A 17,093-nucleotide genomic window follows, 5' to 3' on the forward strand; every position below is an offset into this window, starting at 1 on the left:
CGATTTTCACGGCTCGCGAATTTCTTGGCGACTCGATCCGTGCCGTTTCGTGGCACGAGGACATATGGTTGCTCTTTGCAGCTGTATCCTTCACACCTTCCGCTCTTCCTCTTTCTCTCGCCGATTACTCCGATACTCGGATTATATTCCCATTTTAGGTGCAAAAAGTATGACAATAGTGCAACTACCGAGAACAGCCTTCATATGTCTGAACGTGTCGACCTCTCGTTATGTCAAAACGAAAACGATGTAATAAAGAGAAACATATTTTTCCGCATCTCCTAGTTAGTGGTGGGTGAAGGAAGACGGTGCGCGGGACCAGCGAGGAGGAGCGAGGCCGGGCAGCCCGATTCGTTCCCAGGTCGGTCCAAGTCAGTCGGCCGAACAAAACATGGACGCCGTGGAGATAAATACGTCGGGTCCGCCGCAGGGCGAGGACCCGATCGCGTCCGGCATGAAGATATGCCGCGTCTGCCTGCTCGGCAACCTGATGATGCGCGACCTCTTCCTGGAGAGCGAGGTCGCGTCCCTGTCGGCGAAGGCGATGAGCTTCGCCAACGTTAAGGTTAGATGCGCAATTTGGAGGTTAGGCGCCGACGCTGTATCCCGAGCCCCTCGCCTTTACCGTCGCTCTCCTTCTCCTAGTTCCGGACGGATTTTTAGACCTCTCCTCGACGATACTCGAGCTTCTCGCGATTCCCACCTTCCCTCCCCCATCCCCACGTTAGATCAAGTTCCTTGGCTTGTTGAATCTGCACGACACGTCCTCGCGCGTCCTGCCTTTAGCACACACCTTCGCTGCCACCGTAAAACCGTTATAATGCTACCTCAGAGACCACGCAGAATAATACATATTAAATAGATGACTTGTCGCGACCAGGAGTAATGCATGTGACACACAAGTAAAAATTCTGTGTGTATCACTGGTGATGCGCGTGGCAGCAAGGGTGGTAATCGCGACATCGGAACAGCTGTATTCCTTTTAAGCATAATCAGCGTCAATGGTTTTCTTCTAAGATGTACTGAACCGTATATATATATATATTCTTCAATCAGATGTTACCAGGCGACGGTCTACCGGCACAGGTGTGCTGCATGTGCGCCGCCAAATTGGAGTCGGCGTACGAGTTTAAGTTACAAGTGGAGCAAGCCGACAATGTTCTTCGAGGAAAGCTCGTCGGTGGAATAATAAAGGAGGAGTTGTTTCTTAATGAAGTCGAAATACACTTGGATGACGAGAGGGATGACAGTATGGAAGAGATTAGTGTCAGTGCTGATTATGAATCTACCACTACGGTATTGCCAGTGGAGTCAGCAGCTGACAAGAACTTTCTGAAAAATCAGTTAATGATTTTGGAAGCTGAGAAATTGTCAGAGACAGAGGAAATTCAACAAGGTGAGTAAAATCCGTTTGACGAATCAATGATGTTCCAAGATTTGAATTAAATATTGCTAAAGTTACTTTTATACTTTTATACAGCTTTACCAAATATCTTATAATACTGACTTTACTGTTTAGATTCAGAACAAGATAACTCGCAAGAAAGCATTGTGGAAGAATTCCAGCAAGAATTGGCCGACGCGGAAGACAATGATATATCAGATGCTAACGATGAATCTAGGGCTGAAGAAGGTTCTAGCGACGAGAATATCATTCGTAGTTGCACAGATGCAATTCCAACAGAGGAACATGATTACATTATGCAGCAATGTAGTTTGCCTGCTGAACAACTCTCCTTGCAGGAAGAAATGCAGGAAAATGTACCAGAACTTGAACAAGACACAGTTGAATGCCAAGAAACATCGTCTGAACAAAACCAAGAGATTCAAGCTGAGGAAGATCAAGAGATTCAAGCTGAGCAAATTCACGAAATTCAAGTTGAGCAAAACCAAGAGATTCAGGCTGAAATAAACCAAGAGATTCAGGCTGAAATAAATCGAGAGATTCAGGCTGAATTAGATCAAGAAGCTCAAGCTGAGCAGGAGAATCAAGCTGAGCAAAATCAAAATGACACAGAGGTATTATGCAAGGAGGAAACACTCACACCTAATACTAATGAGACAGTGGAACAGGAATCATCCCAGAATGAAACTAGGAGAAGTAAACGTAGATTGGCTCGTCGGATATTTACCGAGCGGAATTCCGACGAGGAGAATTATTTCGAAAATCTGAATCTCAGTTCTCGATTGAAAAAAGCACAGTCGGACAAGACGGAGAAGATCTTTTTCATGTGTTACTTGTGCGATAAGCAATTCCTTTCGAAGAGCGTCCTGAAAGAACATATGCATTCCCATGAAGAAGTGAGAAAAGCACTATCTCTGAAGAAAACACTGGAGAAACCGCAGAAGGTGCAGGCCAGCGTTTCCACGAAGACGCCGCCATCCGGAAAGAAAGCCAACAAGTGCCCTTATTGTGGTAAAGAGTATCTGTACATAATCTCGTTTACCAAACACATTAAGCAACACGAGCGGGAGCGGGAGGAAGCGAAGGAGGATCCAATGCCACTCGAGATATCGTTCCATGAAGATGAGCACAGTCTAGACTTCGATAACGGCAACAGATCGGATGGCGAGTGCAAGAAGCGAAAGAGAGGAAATACAGCCGACGATGACGCGAGCGACAGCGATCAGGATAAGAGAAGAAAGCGCAGTCACGTTGAGGAGTTTGCGTGTGACAAATGTTCAGAAAAATTCGACACAAAGCGAGGCTTGCAGAAGCATTCGATCACGCATGTTAGCTTCGAGTGCAGCGTGTGTAACGAGGAGTACGACACTCTGGAACAACTGAGAAATCACCGAACGAAGCACGTGGTCGAAGGAGTGCTCACCGAACAGGATTTGGAAGAGGACATGAAGCAGATGAAGAGCGAGAACAACGATGAAGACAACAAGAACATCGAGATTGAGGAGCACAACGGCGAACCCACCGAAAACACGAAGGAACTGAAGTGCCCGACGTGTTCGATGACGTTCTCGCGTAAGAAAGCGCTGTCCAGACACATTGAGACGACGCACTCCAGCACCCGCTCTTACGAATGCAAGATATGCTGTCAACAATTCATACGGAAGGATCTCCTGCGCAGGCATGCCGAGCAGCACGCACGAGTGAAGACCTACAAGTGTACCCAGTGCAATAAGACCTTCGGCAACGAGCTCACGCTGAGAAATCACCTGGTTGCCACGAATCACAAGACATTCGTACACGGGCAGGAATACGATCCGAATAAGCGTATAAAGCGCGTGGCGGCGAGAGCGGCGCAGAAGATCATCGACAAGATCAAGACGGAGGACGGCCTCGAGGATTACGACGACGATAACGACGACAATACCGATTACGACGCCAAGTTGGACGGGCATTATCGCCGTAAGCGCGACGCTACACCAAAGAAGTACAGTTATAAGAAGGAGTTTGAGTGCGCGACCTGTAACAAGAGGTACAGCTCGAAGCAAGCGTTGACAAAGCACATGGAGCAGCATGTGAAGGAGGAGAAAGCGGAGAAGGCAGCGGAGAAGGCGGCGGAGAAGCTGAAGAAGGCCGCTTTGGAGAAGAAGGAAGCGCAGAAGAAGGAGACGACTAGCAGCACAGGCGATAACGATGATGACGATAACGACTCCGACTTCGAGAGCGGCCTCGACTGGCCGATGGACAGTCACGAATGCACCACGTGCAAGAAACGATACAGCACGAAGAAGTCGCTGCTGCGCCACCGGCTGCTGCACGAGGAGCCGAACTTCGAGTGTGACATCTGCAACGTCAAGTTCTACCGCAAGGACAAGCTGAAGGCGCACTACGACAAGTGTTCCGAGAAGAATCCCGACCAGGTGAGGAAGTGCAATATCTGCGGCGACAGCTTCGAGAACAACGAGATCCTGCGCGAGCACAGAGCCAAGCACGTCACTGAAGGTATCTTAACGGAGGAGGATCTGAGGGACATCGAGCCGAAATCCGAAGAGAAGAAACCGGGCGAGAAGATCGGTCGGAAGAGGAGGACCGATATTGTGGGGCTCGAGTGTACCGAATGCAACAAACAGTACACCTCCAGAAAAGGTCTACTGCGGCACATTCAGGTGCACGAGGGCAAGAAGTACCTGTGCGACATATGCCCGAAGAAGTTCTACCGGCGGGAACATCTGAAGATCCACGTGGCCAAGCACAACATGATCAAGCCGTACAAATGCACCCGATGCACCAAGCGCTTCATCAAGGAGGAGCAGCTCAACAATCACCTGCCTAAGCACGAACGCACGTTCAAGAAGGCCAAGGAGACCGACAGCTCCAAGAGATTCCTCTGCGAGATTTGCAGCAAGAGCTTCACGCAATCGACGACGCTGATAGCGCATCTGCGCGCCCACAACGGTATCAAGCCGTACGTCTGCGAGGTATGCTCCAGGCCGTTCACCACCAACGCCTACTTGAAGATGCATATGCGCACGCACACGCAGGAACGTCCGTACATCTGCCAGTACTGTTCGCGAGCGTTCGCGCGCGCCGATACCTTGGCGAATCATCTGACGTCGCACACTGGCGAGGCCAAGTATCACTGCAAGTGCTGTCCGAAGAACTTCCGACGATTGAAATCGCTGAAGGAGCACATGTTTATTCATACGGGTCAGCGGCCTTACGAGTGTCCAACTTGCGACAGGAAGTTCAACAATAATGGCAGCCGCTATGCGCACAGCAAGCGGTGCAAGCAGAATCTTTTGCAGAATCAGAACCGGGCGCAGCAGATGATCCAGCAGACGACACAGCATCAGCAGCAGCAGCAGCAGCAGCAGCAGCAACAGCAGCAGCCGCAGCAAGTGCAGATACAGGTGCAGCAGCAGCCGCATTCAGTCAGGTTGCATCAAACCATCGGCCAGGCGCAAGTAGTCAAGGCGCAGAACATCAAAACGATCGCTATAGCGAGACCGGCTGAGCCTACCACGGTAACCACGGCGCAACAAGTTATGCAGCATCAGGAGATACTAATGCCTCTAATTCTGCCGCTTACCGTCACTCTCACGGACGTAGGCGAGGAGGTGATACTACCCGAGGGTACAAAGATATACACCACCTCTTAATCGAGCTGTTTTTCTCGTGCTCGATTATAATATAGGAAAGACACCCTATGACTATCGTTTTCATTCCCACTCTTCCTCACGGGATACGCACGGGAAATCCGGAAATGATGACTTCGCGACGAGTTGATTCACGTTATCGAGGGATTTTTCCTTAGATTGGACGTAGGCGAGGAGGTGATACTACCCGAGGGTACAAAGATATACACCACCTCTTAATCGAGCTGTTTTTCTCGTGCTCGATTATAATATCAAGAGACATAGGAAAGACACCCTATGACTATCGTTTTCATTCCCACTCTTCCTCACAGGATACACACGGGAAATCCGGAAATGATGACTTCGCGACGAGTTGATTCACGTTATCGAGGGATTTTTCCTTAGATTGGACGTAGGCGAGGAGGTGATACTACCCGAGGGTACAAAGATATACACCACCTCTTAATCGAGCTGTTTTTCTCGTGCTCGATTATAATATCAAGAGACATAGGAAAGACACCCTATGACTATCGTTTTCATTCCCACACTTCCTCTCGGGATACACACGGGAAATCCGGAAATGATGACTTCGCGACGAGTTGGTTCACGTTATCGAGGGATTTTTCCTTAGATTGGACGTAGGCGAGGAGGTGATACTACCCGAGGGTACAAAGATATACACCACCTCTTAATCGAGCTGTTTTTCTCGTGCTCGATTATAATATAGGAAAGACACCCTATGACTATCGTTTTCATTCCCACACTTCCTCTCGGGATACACACGGGAAATCCGGAAATGATGACTTCGCGACGAGTTGGTTCACGTTATCGAGGGATTTTTCCTTAGATTGGATAAGAAAGGGTGCGATGCTCCATTAGGTGTACAATAAATGTATGGATTTAACAGAGGGAGTATCATTTTGATTATATACGAAACGTTATATTGAAGTTTATTTTTGCAACGGTGAAGGCATTAATAAGCGATATATGTATAATTTATCTAGAAATTTTAAATATATGTACGTTGACATAATAACATGTATTACCGGGAATGAATAGTGTAAACATTTTGAAAACGTGACGAATTATGGAAAGGACAGGAAGAGGCAAATGTCTATCACGAATGTGTGTTGTAATATAGATTGATTTTCTTTGAGAGACATGATATGGATAAGAGAATAGTTTTTAAATACTTAAAGCTTAGTATGTATTAAACAATATTAGATTTACTTTCACTTAGTTTATTCTTCCAGAGATCTTTCTTCGTTTTCTTTAATTAAATACTTCCATTTTCATTTTATAAAAAAATTGATTTGCAAACAACTTGAAAGTTATAAATCTGACAATTTCGTCATTTTAATTATGTTTATAATAAAGGTTTGTTGTAACATGTAATTGTATAATTATATGTAATTATATACGCAATTATAATACAAAATGATAATAAAATGACGATGTAATTATAATATATATATATATATATAATTATTGATATAATTACATAATAATTATATTTAGAAATTACACTAATCCTAAGTGAAGACATAATCGGGCATCATTTAATTCTCTCTAAAACTGAATTTGTTAACTTTTTTCTATTTTTTTGTTTAATTAATATTATGCATGTACATTATATTACGTTATCATTGATTCTTGTAGAAGGAGTATCCTAAAGCGATGTTGTGTGTAATATCGTCTATTGGAATTAATTCGCATAAAATTTTAACTCTTATATTTCTTGTATTTAAAACTGAACAGTTTTTTACAAAAATAGTTACGGAACAGTTACGATTACAAAAATTATTATCAAATTCCATATTACAATAAGTTCATTAATTTTTTTCGTTAAAACACAGCAAAATGAAAAAAATTATAAATTTTATAATAGATAAGTTCACATGCAATGTGTTCTTACACATATAATATTAATTCATGTCTGCATAACATGTGTAAAATTAATACGAAACTAAACCACATGTATAAACTACATATATCATATAAACGTTGTTATTACATATGTGTGAGACATAATTCTTATTAGTTTTTGTTGTAATAAATAAAGTATTTGTTCTAATCTTACATCGTGGTTTATGGTTATCGGAGTTATTATAAATTTACTGTATTGATATACTTTTATTGTATATATTGGTTCGAACTGAAAGAATCCTTTGTAATTTTACAATATACACCCTAATCCAAAGAATAATGTAATAAATTATAGAACTTCGTTTAAGTACGATTTACCTTATCATATCGAATATGTTTCAATGATAAGTTGATCATAGCAATGAGAAAGAGAAATGGAAGTTCACACATATAATCTTTTTTTCCTTTTGTCTTATCACACGTGTGAGAAGGTTTGAATTAATTATTCGAGATCTTCACGCAAAGTGATAATAACGATTGAGTGATCTTGTAACAGTTGTAATTAATGAAATATTTTTTAATTGCATTATGCGCATTTATAGAACTATATTTTATAAAAATATGTATGTATACATTTTTTATTGAGCTATTATCGATGTTTGACGAAACTATCAGTCTTGACTCGATTTTGGCAAGAGAAATACACAGGTTGATTTTTGTTAAATGAAGAATGACAAACGGGAGACTTATAACAGTCGAAAGTCATAATTCCTGTTATCTTATGATATCAAATATAACTGCAATGAGAATAAAGAAATCATGGTATTCAAGTACTCAGTGTAACCAATCTTTTTAGTATAAACACTTGATTTATTTAGTCGCGTTTGTTAAATCAACACTATATATGAAACAAACAATATAAAATATTACACACAAAATATTAAACGCAGTCTTATGGGCGTAAATCTGAATCTGTATGATAATCACAATCTTCTCTTTTTTTTCCTTTCATTTTCATTGGGCAGCATATAAAAGTCATTTTGTTTCAGCCGTCTATCACCCACAGAATATTAATTCCGGAAGATCCTGCATTAACTCGCCCTAACATGCCGTGATCTCGCGTCTTGACTATGTATAAAAAGAGTAAGAGCGTATGGAACAAATTATTGCGTCCCTAAAAATATAATCGCCATTATAAAGCGATAAATGTAAACGATATAAATATGTCTATCTACATGAGATTTTAATTACCCGTTGTACTTCCTCGTAATCGCTCGGAAGAGAATCACCGGACAGCGCTAGACTGTAGTGCGGTGGATTTATAGATTGACAGACTATTACCGGGCCCTTGTTCCGCGGCAATTCCATGCCAGATCTCGCCATGTATCTTGATGTAAACGGCCTGGCGTCTGGTTGATCCAAGGGCGCTTCCAATTGTGTGTCCATGTAGGTCGAAATTAGATGCATTATTATCTGCATAGAGAGACGTAGAGAGTGTGCCAGAAAAGATAAGTAAAAATTTTCGGAGGAGCTACAATCTCTTCGATATAGAGAATTTATAATTTTCTATGCTGCTTACAGCGGAATCCGTTGGCAAGCTAGAGTCCCATTCTTTACCGTTGTGAGACCCACCACCGTTCCATTTAAATTCGCTCATGGATCCTCCCTTTGCGAGCGTTTTTATTCTCTTCACGAGGTACTCCTGATTGTTACAGAGTTCCAAAAAGGGAACCAAAGTGGGCAGAGTGGGAATCACACAGACTAGAAATTGCGCTTGCGCGAGTTTCCTGAGTCTATCCAGTCCTACGTGGCCCGGCTGTGAGTCGCTCAAGCCGTGGCGTACTAATGTTGCACATATATTATCTATTTCCAAAGCTACGCGTTCGACGACTGTCTTGCTGATCCACTAAAATATTATTTACATATTTGAAATATTAAACCAGACAATTCTTCATAGCACAAATTATTTTTCTGTTTTGTATCGCAATTCTTACCATCCGGAGATTGGCAGTCCATTCATTGACTTTGTTGGAATCAACTCTGTACTTTCGCCATATATCTAGTGCACCAAATGTACCTCTAGGAGAACTTCCTTCTTCAGCAGGGCTGGTCGCTTTTGTTTTATCTAAATAACGATGTAAATGATTTTTAAGAATTTTCATAGAGAAGTACAAGACATTAAATACATTTCAGATTTACCTATTGTAGGCGCAAGCTGATAAGTGCATCTTCTTAACAACGGTGATACCTCACCAGGACTTCGAGTAGCAGGATGAGACCAAAAGGAACTCAAGAGATTAGAAGGTTGATCGACAGTCGTGGATAATGCGCACTTCCTTTGCTGTTCAACCTCTTTGAGATAACTCTCAAGTTCGCATTCGTCCTGAATGAGATCCTCGTTTGTCAGGCTGCCATTTAAAGAAATATTCGTGGATCTACTTAGCGATCCGTTAGAGCTCGTGGTCGTTTTAGAAGATACGAAATTACTGTATTTAAGAAATGGGACTGATGGCGAATAATCCTCTTAAAAAAAGAAAAAGCCAAATATAAAAGGCTACGTTTTGCATAATAAAATTTAATGCATAATACAATAAAAGGAAGTATTTTGCGTACTGATATCACTCAGAACCGAAGATCCAAGAGTCGTTGAACGTCTGCTAAGGTTTATGCAAGACAAATTCAACGAGGGACTTGGCTCCGGAGTCGTCTGCTTCTGCGGCATCTCGTCCTTGAATAGGGGATCATCTTCTGTGACTCCTAAAAGCGGCCTTTGTTTAGGGCTAAGCGTAATCGGCTTCAGGCTCAAAGTGGCCCAGGTATATTGTATAATGTGGTACAGAGCATTCAAAGCAAGTATCGATGCTAGGCACCACTCGACCCAATAAACCGGTTTGTACGTGAATCCACCGTAGAATCTGCAAAACAAAGCCAAGCTTCTAATAATCGATATCGCTTCAGATGCGATTTAAGAGAAGGGAAGTCTCACATATCAAAGACTACGATGCTAAGCAGCACACTGTTGATAAAAAACCATATGATACTGTTGCGAGCTTTGTTCTGCGTTTGCCTTAGATCCAGTAACTGCTGCACTTGCGGCTTGGGCGTTAAAACTCTGCAAGTAACACGTGGTTTTAGAAAATAACATTCTTTGAGGAGTACGTTCTAACCTCATCTTGTAATAACCTCTAAAGAATTTTTACCTCGCGTTAGAAGATATGCATTTCATAGGAGAGTTAAAGTTGCTCATGTTAAAAAATCTATATCACGCTAATGTTAAACAATTATTATTACTCTGAATTCCGAGAGAACTACTATATCATTTCCCTCGCTTTCGCGGCTCCACTTTGCTCCGCTTTCAACTTCAAAATGTGTTTTGAAACTGCTGCCAACAGTTTTCCGTACATATGCAAAGAAGAAAGATCACCTCCCGTAAGTTAGCCGGTCAACTTCGACTTTATTAATTTTTTTTTTTTTTAAATCGTTTGTTGGTCGTTTGTTGGTGATTGTTGGCCTAATTAGAACGTTTGTTGGTTCTTAATTTTTGTTTAAATTAAAAAAGAAAAATTAGCCTTAAGTTAGCCGGAAAAATTTTATTTTTAATTAAAAAAAAGCCTAATCGATGCGTAATCGTTTGCTGATGATTGTTGGTCTAATTTTAGCGTTTGTTGGTTTATTATTAGTCTTAAAAACGAAAAAAACCGAAAAATTATCTCACATTAAAGTAATCGAAGATTGGTTTATTTGCCTACGACTTAAGGTTTATTTCTATCAATTTAAGGCTAACATCTATAAAACTGGCTATGAATACGGGCCTTAACATCGGCAGAAAATCGCGAAAAGATCAAATGGTGGTTCCCTTGATTTTATCAGTCGAAATATTTGCATTTTACTTTGAATATTAGAGATTAAATCAGTGTACAACAGCTTTAACGTGCACTGAGTGCGTACCAGCTCTGCCAGTGAAAAACGCTATAAAGAGGATTTATATCTTATTTTTTCTTGCATAGATAAACAGAATGTTATCGGAAAGTCATCTAAGCATTTTGAGAAGAATCTTCGGAAAGATGAACGTAGAAACCAATTGTTGCAATTAAGAAGAAAGAAGCGCGAGCAAGTATTTGCGCAGAACAGAAATCTCGGTGGTTTTTCTTCGTCACCTGTTCTTATCTGGGTCATACCGTTGCAAAGTGACGTGGACATTGTTAATTAGTTACAGCAGATACAATTTAAAGAACATTGTATCTGCTGTAACTAACATGGACGAAACTGCTAATGTTGCTACTAGTCCAAATGGCATTATACATATTGGGTACGCTATAAAGCAGGAAAAGAACTTGTTTATTCTATTATTAGTGAGGTAAATTAAAAATTTGTTAATATATATATATATATATATATGTATTTGTATTAATTTAGTGTTCCAAGACTGAAACAGTGGTTTTCTATCATCGTACCATCGATGGGTGACGTTTTAGCAACATTAGATGCAGCCAAAGTTGCTACCACGTTACTCTTTGTTACTTCTGTCGCGAGTCAAGCAAACGATGGTACGCAGAGATATTATAGGCGATTGAGACAAGGAAATTATCGTGTCTTGCCTTGCTCAAGGTTTACCTTCTACAATAATTGCAGTGCATAATATTCAAAGACTTCATATTAAGGTAAGTAATGATACGTTTAACACTTTATATAAAATTTACAAAGAGTAAACTCTTCACAATAAAGAATTGATTAATTTCTATATTTGCTCCAAAGATTTATATGTTTTAATATTTTATTGCTTTTCTTATGTCTTAATAAAATTTACATTATTTGTTTAACGTCTTAAATATTTAGTAAAATTATTTTTAATTGGATAAATAAGACCGTCACTCACAAATGGACGACCTTTGCGGAAATTTCTAGCAGATGACACCCAGATATGGGTGACATGGCACTCAAAGTGTTAAAAATCTTAGAATAGAATATAGAAATTAATTCATTCTTTATTGTGAAGAGTTTACTCTTTGTAAATTTTATATTGCGCATGTCAAACGTGTTACTCATCGATTATTGTTTGATACGTTTTAAACGGTAAAATAGAAACGTCAAGAGTATAAACAATCTGTGCAACATGCAATTTCAAAATGGATTTCCGAAGAAAAAGTTCTTGAATTGGACACTGCAGCCAATTGCTTAAATATGTTACGGCGTGCTGGATCACAAAAGCAAAGAAGTTTGTTTTACAAAGATATCTTTTGGCCGAGAAAGTCTCATTTGAATGTGATGGATTACTGGATATTGACTCGCATCTTTATATTTTGGATTTTCACGTTCATCCATCAGCCGCACAAAGTATTTTAATATTCTTCCTTCAGTTGCAGAAAGTATGTATAAAAAAATAATATATATAGTTTTACATTTTTTTATTAATAAAACTAAAATGTATGCATACATTTAAACGTATATTTTCATTTTTGACAAATATTGAAAATCTTTTTATTATTTATGATATTTGGATTATTTTAATATGTGTGTGTATGCATACTTTTTTTCTATTATTTAGAACTAATATAAACATGCTAATTGCACCTAGAAATATTTTTTGATATATATTCTTTTATAATTTATGTTACAGCTTGCACCTGTTTTACAAAATCTTCAAGGTTCAAATAAAAGGTAAAGTTATATATTTCTTTATAATGCATATTTAGTGTTACTTTGGTTTTACGTGTAGTGTATATATGATATGTTTACATAAGTACAATAAAATAATTGCTTTATAGATTCGACAAAATGCCACGCAAGATTGCCGTGCCACCAGAAGAGAGCATCCCAGTTGTAAAAAGATTTATGAAACAGTTTGAAATTGAACCCTTGCGGAATCTATCGCTGAGCTTTTCTTCATTTTCGATCAGATCGACGATCCACTTCTTGTGTACGTTGTAAAATACAGCCGAGAAATCTTTATTCATCAAATGATCTTGTAATATGCCCTTCTGTTCAGCCTCAGTGCCAATAAAAGATACAGATAACGATACATTTATGGCTAATTGATAGGGTTCATAAAATTGCGGTTCCAAAATCATGATCGAGTCTAGAGCAACTTCCTCAGTGTTGCCGTAGTCAATGTAATTAACATAGGCCATTGTTTCGGTGAGACTAACGATTCTTCCTCTGTACCATTGACCGTCGTCTAAATATTTCGTTGCGCATAATAAATGTACCTCTGGCTCGAGTCTTTGACCAGAATTAGTGTAATACTGTTGAAGATCTTCCGACAGTTTAGTCTCAATATCCACGTCCGAATACCGTTGCAACCAGATATTGGTAGAATGATCCGCATACGACACCGAGACCTTGTGAGTTGAACTTAGAATAGGCATCGGACATACGGGTGGTATCTTCTCCTCAGTATTCATTATCCCATTGCCGGATAGATCGTATAATTTTACGATATAAGTCTATACGAACAAAAGATGGTAATATCCAAGAAAATGTTAATATTTATTTGAAACTTACTTATATATTTGTAACTGCAGCGTAAAATTTATACAAACCTGCTATTATTGACTTCTTCCACATAGACTAACACTTCTTTGCCTTCGAGTTCCTTCAATTGTTTATCTACGTTGGACGACGCTGGCACATCTTGTAGGGAGCATTCTAACGCTTGGTTCTGCATGACTACGAGCTCTCCAGGTAGAGCTAAAGCCTAGATCATTAGATTGTCATATTAATAATGGGAATTAATGAATATCAAAACTACAAGTTTCTTATTTATACATATTCATAATTTACTTATAATTTCAACAGTTCCAATATGACAATTTCGTATTGCAACATGATATATGGCATTAACTCGCATCGTGGAAGCAATAAAACCTGTAGAAATATTTGTAAATATCTGTCTATGTACACTCTCATCATTCAGGATTTCATCGTATGCCCCAGTATCAATGAACTTTACATCAAACCCGACGGACCGTGTACAGTTAATCACCACAGCTCGCTTCCATGTTCCATTTGTATAGACTAAACAACCCGTGCCAAGACATAACTCGCGAGTTGATAATCGCGGCATCACCTGATATTAACTTCTTATCAATAAGATTCGCTTGAGTTCATGCGAACGATCGTTAGGCTGAATGAGAAGGTACAAGCTCTTTTCAATGTTAAGTTATTGTTATTTTAGGAAATTTGAACATTATGATGAAACATTCATTATGATACTGTTACAATCAATTTTTAATTATTTATCTGTTAATACCATACATCGTGCAATGATATTTAAGACATTTTATTTTATAAAGTCGAAATTATAAATATTACTACAGTTTCAGAAAGTACGATTCGATTCATTCAGGAATGTTGGGCTAGATATAAATTTTGTTATAGGATGAACCAGATTCATGATGTTAGTCATTTGTGTTAACGATATATTAAATTTTTAAATACATGAATAAAATTCTTTTCCATCACCGTAATATATTATATTTCAGAATCAAAGTTCAAGAAATAATATGAGTAATTTCTAATTTGTTTAATTTTCGAATCTTAGAATTTGTTTAATCATTTAAGAAATTGAAGAAATTTCAATTTAAATTACAATTAAATTACAATTTAAATATATGGATTTTGTTGTAATTATTAAATAATGATATCATAGCTTGTGAATAAGACAAGCCGTTAGTTCATGGTTGTTAGAAAATGAGAAGTTACTTTTCTAATTTTCCATAAAGTTTATGAGCAATATATGACAGAATATGATTCGTGGCTGAAATGCATTTGTACTAAATAATACCTTTGTATCTTTATTAGCCATGTATTGATCAACAATGCTTTTCACATTTTGAAGCAGATGGAAGCTGAACATAAAACTAGGTTGTATTTTTTACATTAGAAACTCTCGTTTTGAGAGTTTGGCCATTCAAGAGGCTTATGTCCACTCTTTCTATAACATTGAGTTCTTTTACTTCTGTATCATGTGTTTCTGGAGCTAAAATATAAAAAATATAATGTTTAAGTGTGTCAAATAATCTGGCATTTAACATATGAAATGCATAACTATTGTTATAAATGTGCATCGGAATATAAATGAATTTTGAAATAATTCTTACCACTGATTGTTTCAGTCGAGGTTTTTGTAGTAAAGGCTGCAAGATTCTTTTGCACCAAAATATTACTCACATCTTGTCCATCATGGTTTAATGAAATTATATATTGATCGTCATTAAAACTATGGAATATGCATTCGTATTTATCAGCACTGAAGCAATTATCGAGCGCGTTACTATCCACTTCAGACCAATTCGAGTTACTATTATTAGGTACGATATCTTTTAAGGAACACTGCACTGCTAATCTAGGCAGATGCATAAATTTCTTCTCGACAGAATAGATATTATATTGATCTACGATTGCGCAATTTCCCAAATCTATGTACTGAACTACGTATGCATCCTTCCACGTATCAATATTCACAACTTCCGCTCGATAAAGAGCTCTATCTTCAGAAAATATAGCTATAACTGCTGAACCAACCTAAAAAAAGTTACACTTTATTAACTCGATCACAGTAAAAACAAAGTAACACTAAATATGCATTATAAAGAAATATATAACTTTACCTTTTATTTGAACCTTGAAGATTTTGTAAAACAGGTGCAACCGTGTAACATAAATTATAAAGGAATATATATCAAAACATATTCCTTTATAATACGCAGATAAGAACAGGTGACGAAGAAAAACCACCAAGATTTCTGTTCTGCGCAAATACTTGCTCGCGCTTCTTTCTTCTTAATTGCAACAATTGGTTTCTACGTTCATCTTTCCGAAGATTCTTCTCAAATGCTTAGATGACTTTCCGATAACATTCTGTTTATCTATGCAAGAAAAAATAAGATATAAATCCTCTTATAGCGTTTTTCACTGGCAGAGCTGGTACGCACTCAGTGCACGTTAAAGCTGTTGTACACTGATTTAATCTCTAATATTCAAAGTAAAATGCAAATATTTCGACTGATAAAATCAAGGGAACCACCATTTGATCTTTCGCGATTTTCTGCCGATGTTAAGGCCCGTATTCATAGCCAGTTTTATAGATGTTAGCCTTAAATTGATAGAAATAAACCTTAAGTCGTAGGCAAATAAACCAATCTTCGATACTTTAATGTGAGATAATTTTTCGGTTTTTTTTCGTTTTTAAGACTAATAATAAACCAACAAACGCTAAATTAGACCAACAATCATCAGCAAACGATTACGCATCGATTAGGCTTTTTTTTAATTAAAAATAAAATTTTTCCGGCTAACTTAAGGCTAATTTTTCTTTTTTAATTTAAACAAAAATTAAGAACCAACAAACGTTCTAATTAGGCCAACAATCACCAACAAACGACCAACAACGATTAAAAAAAAAAAAATTAATAAAGTCGAAGTTGACCGTCTAACTTACGGGAGGTGGCAGTAGCTGGCAAAAACCGCGAGTCTGGCATCCTTGAATGGAGATGGAGATTCGTGAAACCGGAAGAGACTCTCGTCACTCGTGCTTTGTATCGATTATCGAAAATGGCGCGCATTGCGACTTTTTTTAAGTTACAAACGTGACATTTTATTTTACTGGATATCACAATCACAGACGCTCGCGCGCGCTATTTACCTTGATTATTATACAGTTATTATTACACTATTAACTCCTTAAATCGTACATATATATAAATTAAAATTTAAAATTTAAAGTATTTAAATATTTTCTGATATATATATATATATATATATATATATATATAGATGTGACCTGTTTTTATCTGATGTGATACATCCGATAGAAACAGATCAACCTATAGAGGCCCACCACCACCACCGCCAATTCCGATCGGCGGTCCTCTTTTATTTACAATACGTTTTTTTACATTTTTATCATTTATTTTATTTCGCTATATATATTTTTTAAATACATACAACGTTATAAAAGAGTTACATTATAAATTAAAAATATAAAGTGTACAGAAAAATTTTATTACAAACTTTACCATATACATATATACAACATTAGAAAAGTTACATTATACATTAAAAATATAATATGCAATAAAATTATATACAATATTTCTTTTCGACGTGTAATTACATATGCAACATTCGGTATGCGTACAATAATGCGAAATTCTTATGAGCAACTATATACGATCAAGAAGATTGTTAAT

At 38.1% G+C, this 17,093-nt stretch overlaps 2 protein-coding genes and 2 long non-coding RNA genes across 6 annotated transcripts; 2 read left to right on the forward strand and 2 right to left on the reverse strand.

Moving 5' to 3' along the window:
* The first annotated feature begins 50 nt into the window (after positions 1-50).
* LOC139770695 (uncharacterized) lies at positions 51-7,736 on the forward strand. The gene is made up of 3 exons (XM_071702811.1): positions 51-565; positions 1,057-1,396; positions 1,520-7,736. Exons 1-3 carry the CDS (start codon positions 392-394, stop codon positions 5,059-5,061), a joined length of 4,056 nt encoding a protein of 1,351 aa, XP_071558912.1. The 5' UTR covers positions 51-391; the 3' UTR covers positions 5,062-7,736.
* A 14-nt stretch (positions 7,737-7,750) lies between these two features.
* LOC139770697 (transmembrane protein 209) lies at positions 7,751-10,401 on the reverse strand. 2 transcript variants are annotated; one of them, XM_071702814.1, is made up of 8 exons: positions 10,104-10,401; positions 9,890-10,015; positions 9,517-9,818; positions 9,103-9,426; positions 8,898-9,028; positions 8,483-8,809; positions 8,155-8,376; positions 7,751-8,031 (listed from the first exon to the last, which is right to left on the reverse strand). In XM_071702814.1, the coding sequence occupies exons 1-8, from the start codon at positions 10,148-10,150 to the stop codon at positions 8,005-8,007; spliced, it is 1,506 nt and encodes a 501-aa protein (XP_071558915.1). In that variant the 5' UTR covers positions 10,151-10,401; the 3' UTR covers positions 7,751-8,004. The 2 variants fall into 2 exon arrangements, with proteins under 2 accessions (XP_071558915.1, XP_071558914.1); XM_071702813.1 differs by having other exon boundaries at positions 7,751-8,077.
* Positions 10,402-10,707: 306 nt separating this feature from the next.
* Positions 10,708-12,922, forward strand: LOC139770701 (uncharacterized). Of its 2 annotated transcripts, none has more exons than XR_011717804.1 (6): positions 10,708-10,843; positions 10,911-11,212; positions 11,320-11,564; positions 11,986-12,269; positions 12,521-12,561; positions 12,669-12,922. It is a non-coding gene; the product is annotated as an uncharacterized lncRNA (long non-coding RNA). The 2 variants fall into 2 exon arrangements; XR_011717805.1 differs by having other exon boundaries at positions 10,749-10,818.
* On the reverse strand, positions 12,482-15,935 carry LOC139770702 (uncharacterized). Its single transcript, XR_011717806.1, has 6 exons — positions 15,837-15,935; positions 15,513-15,770; positions 15,003-15,426; positions 14,687-14,881; positions 13,443-13,597; positions 12,482-13,346 (listed from the first exon to the last, which is right to left on the reverse strand). It is a non-coding gene; the product is annotated as an uncharacterized lncRNA (long non-coding RNA).
* Between the last annotated feature and the right edge of the window lie 1,158 nt (positions 15,936-17,093).

The sequence above is a fragment of the Temnothorax nylanderi genome, unplaced genomic scaffold (genome assembly GCF_030848795.1).
Source record: "Temnothorax nylanderi isolate EJ_2023f unplaced genomic scaffold, tnyl_v1.0 TNYL_tig0031_pilon, whole genome shotgun sequence".
Lineage (NCBI taxonomy): Eukaryota > Metazoa > Arthropoda > Insecta > Hymenoptera > Formicidae > Temnothorax > Temnothorax nylanderi.

Excerpts from the sequence above, each read along its gene's own strand:
- LOC139770695 (XM_071702811.1), top strand. The coding sequence starts at position 392 with ATGGACGCCGTGGAGATAAATACGTCGGGTCCGCCGCAGGGCGAGGAC. Across the intron at positions 566-1,056 it reads TGAGCTTCGCCAACGTTAAG|ATGTTACCAGGCGACGGTCT; the intron begins GTTAGATGCGCA and ends TTCTTCAATCAG. Across the intron at positions 1,397-1,519 it reads GACAGAGGAAATTCAACAAG|ATTCAGAACAAGATAACTCG; the intron begins GTGAGTAAAATC and ends TTTACTGTTTAG.
- LOC139770697 (XM_071702813.1), bottom strand. The coding sequence starts at position 10,150 with ATGAGCAACTTTAACTCTCCTATGAAATGCATATCTTCTAACGCGAG. Across the intron at positions 10,016-10,103 it reads TGCATATCTTCTAACGCGAG|AGTTTTAACGCCCAAGCCGC; the intron begins GTAAAAATTCTT and ends TGTTACTTGCAG. Across the intron at positions 8,078-8,154 it reads ATTACGAGGAAGTACAACGG|GGACGCAATAATTTGTTCCA; the intron begins GTAATTAAAATC and ends TTATATTTTTAG.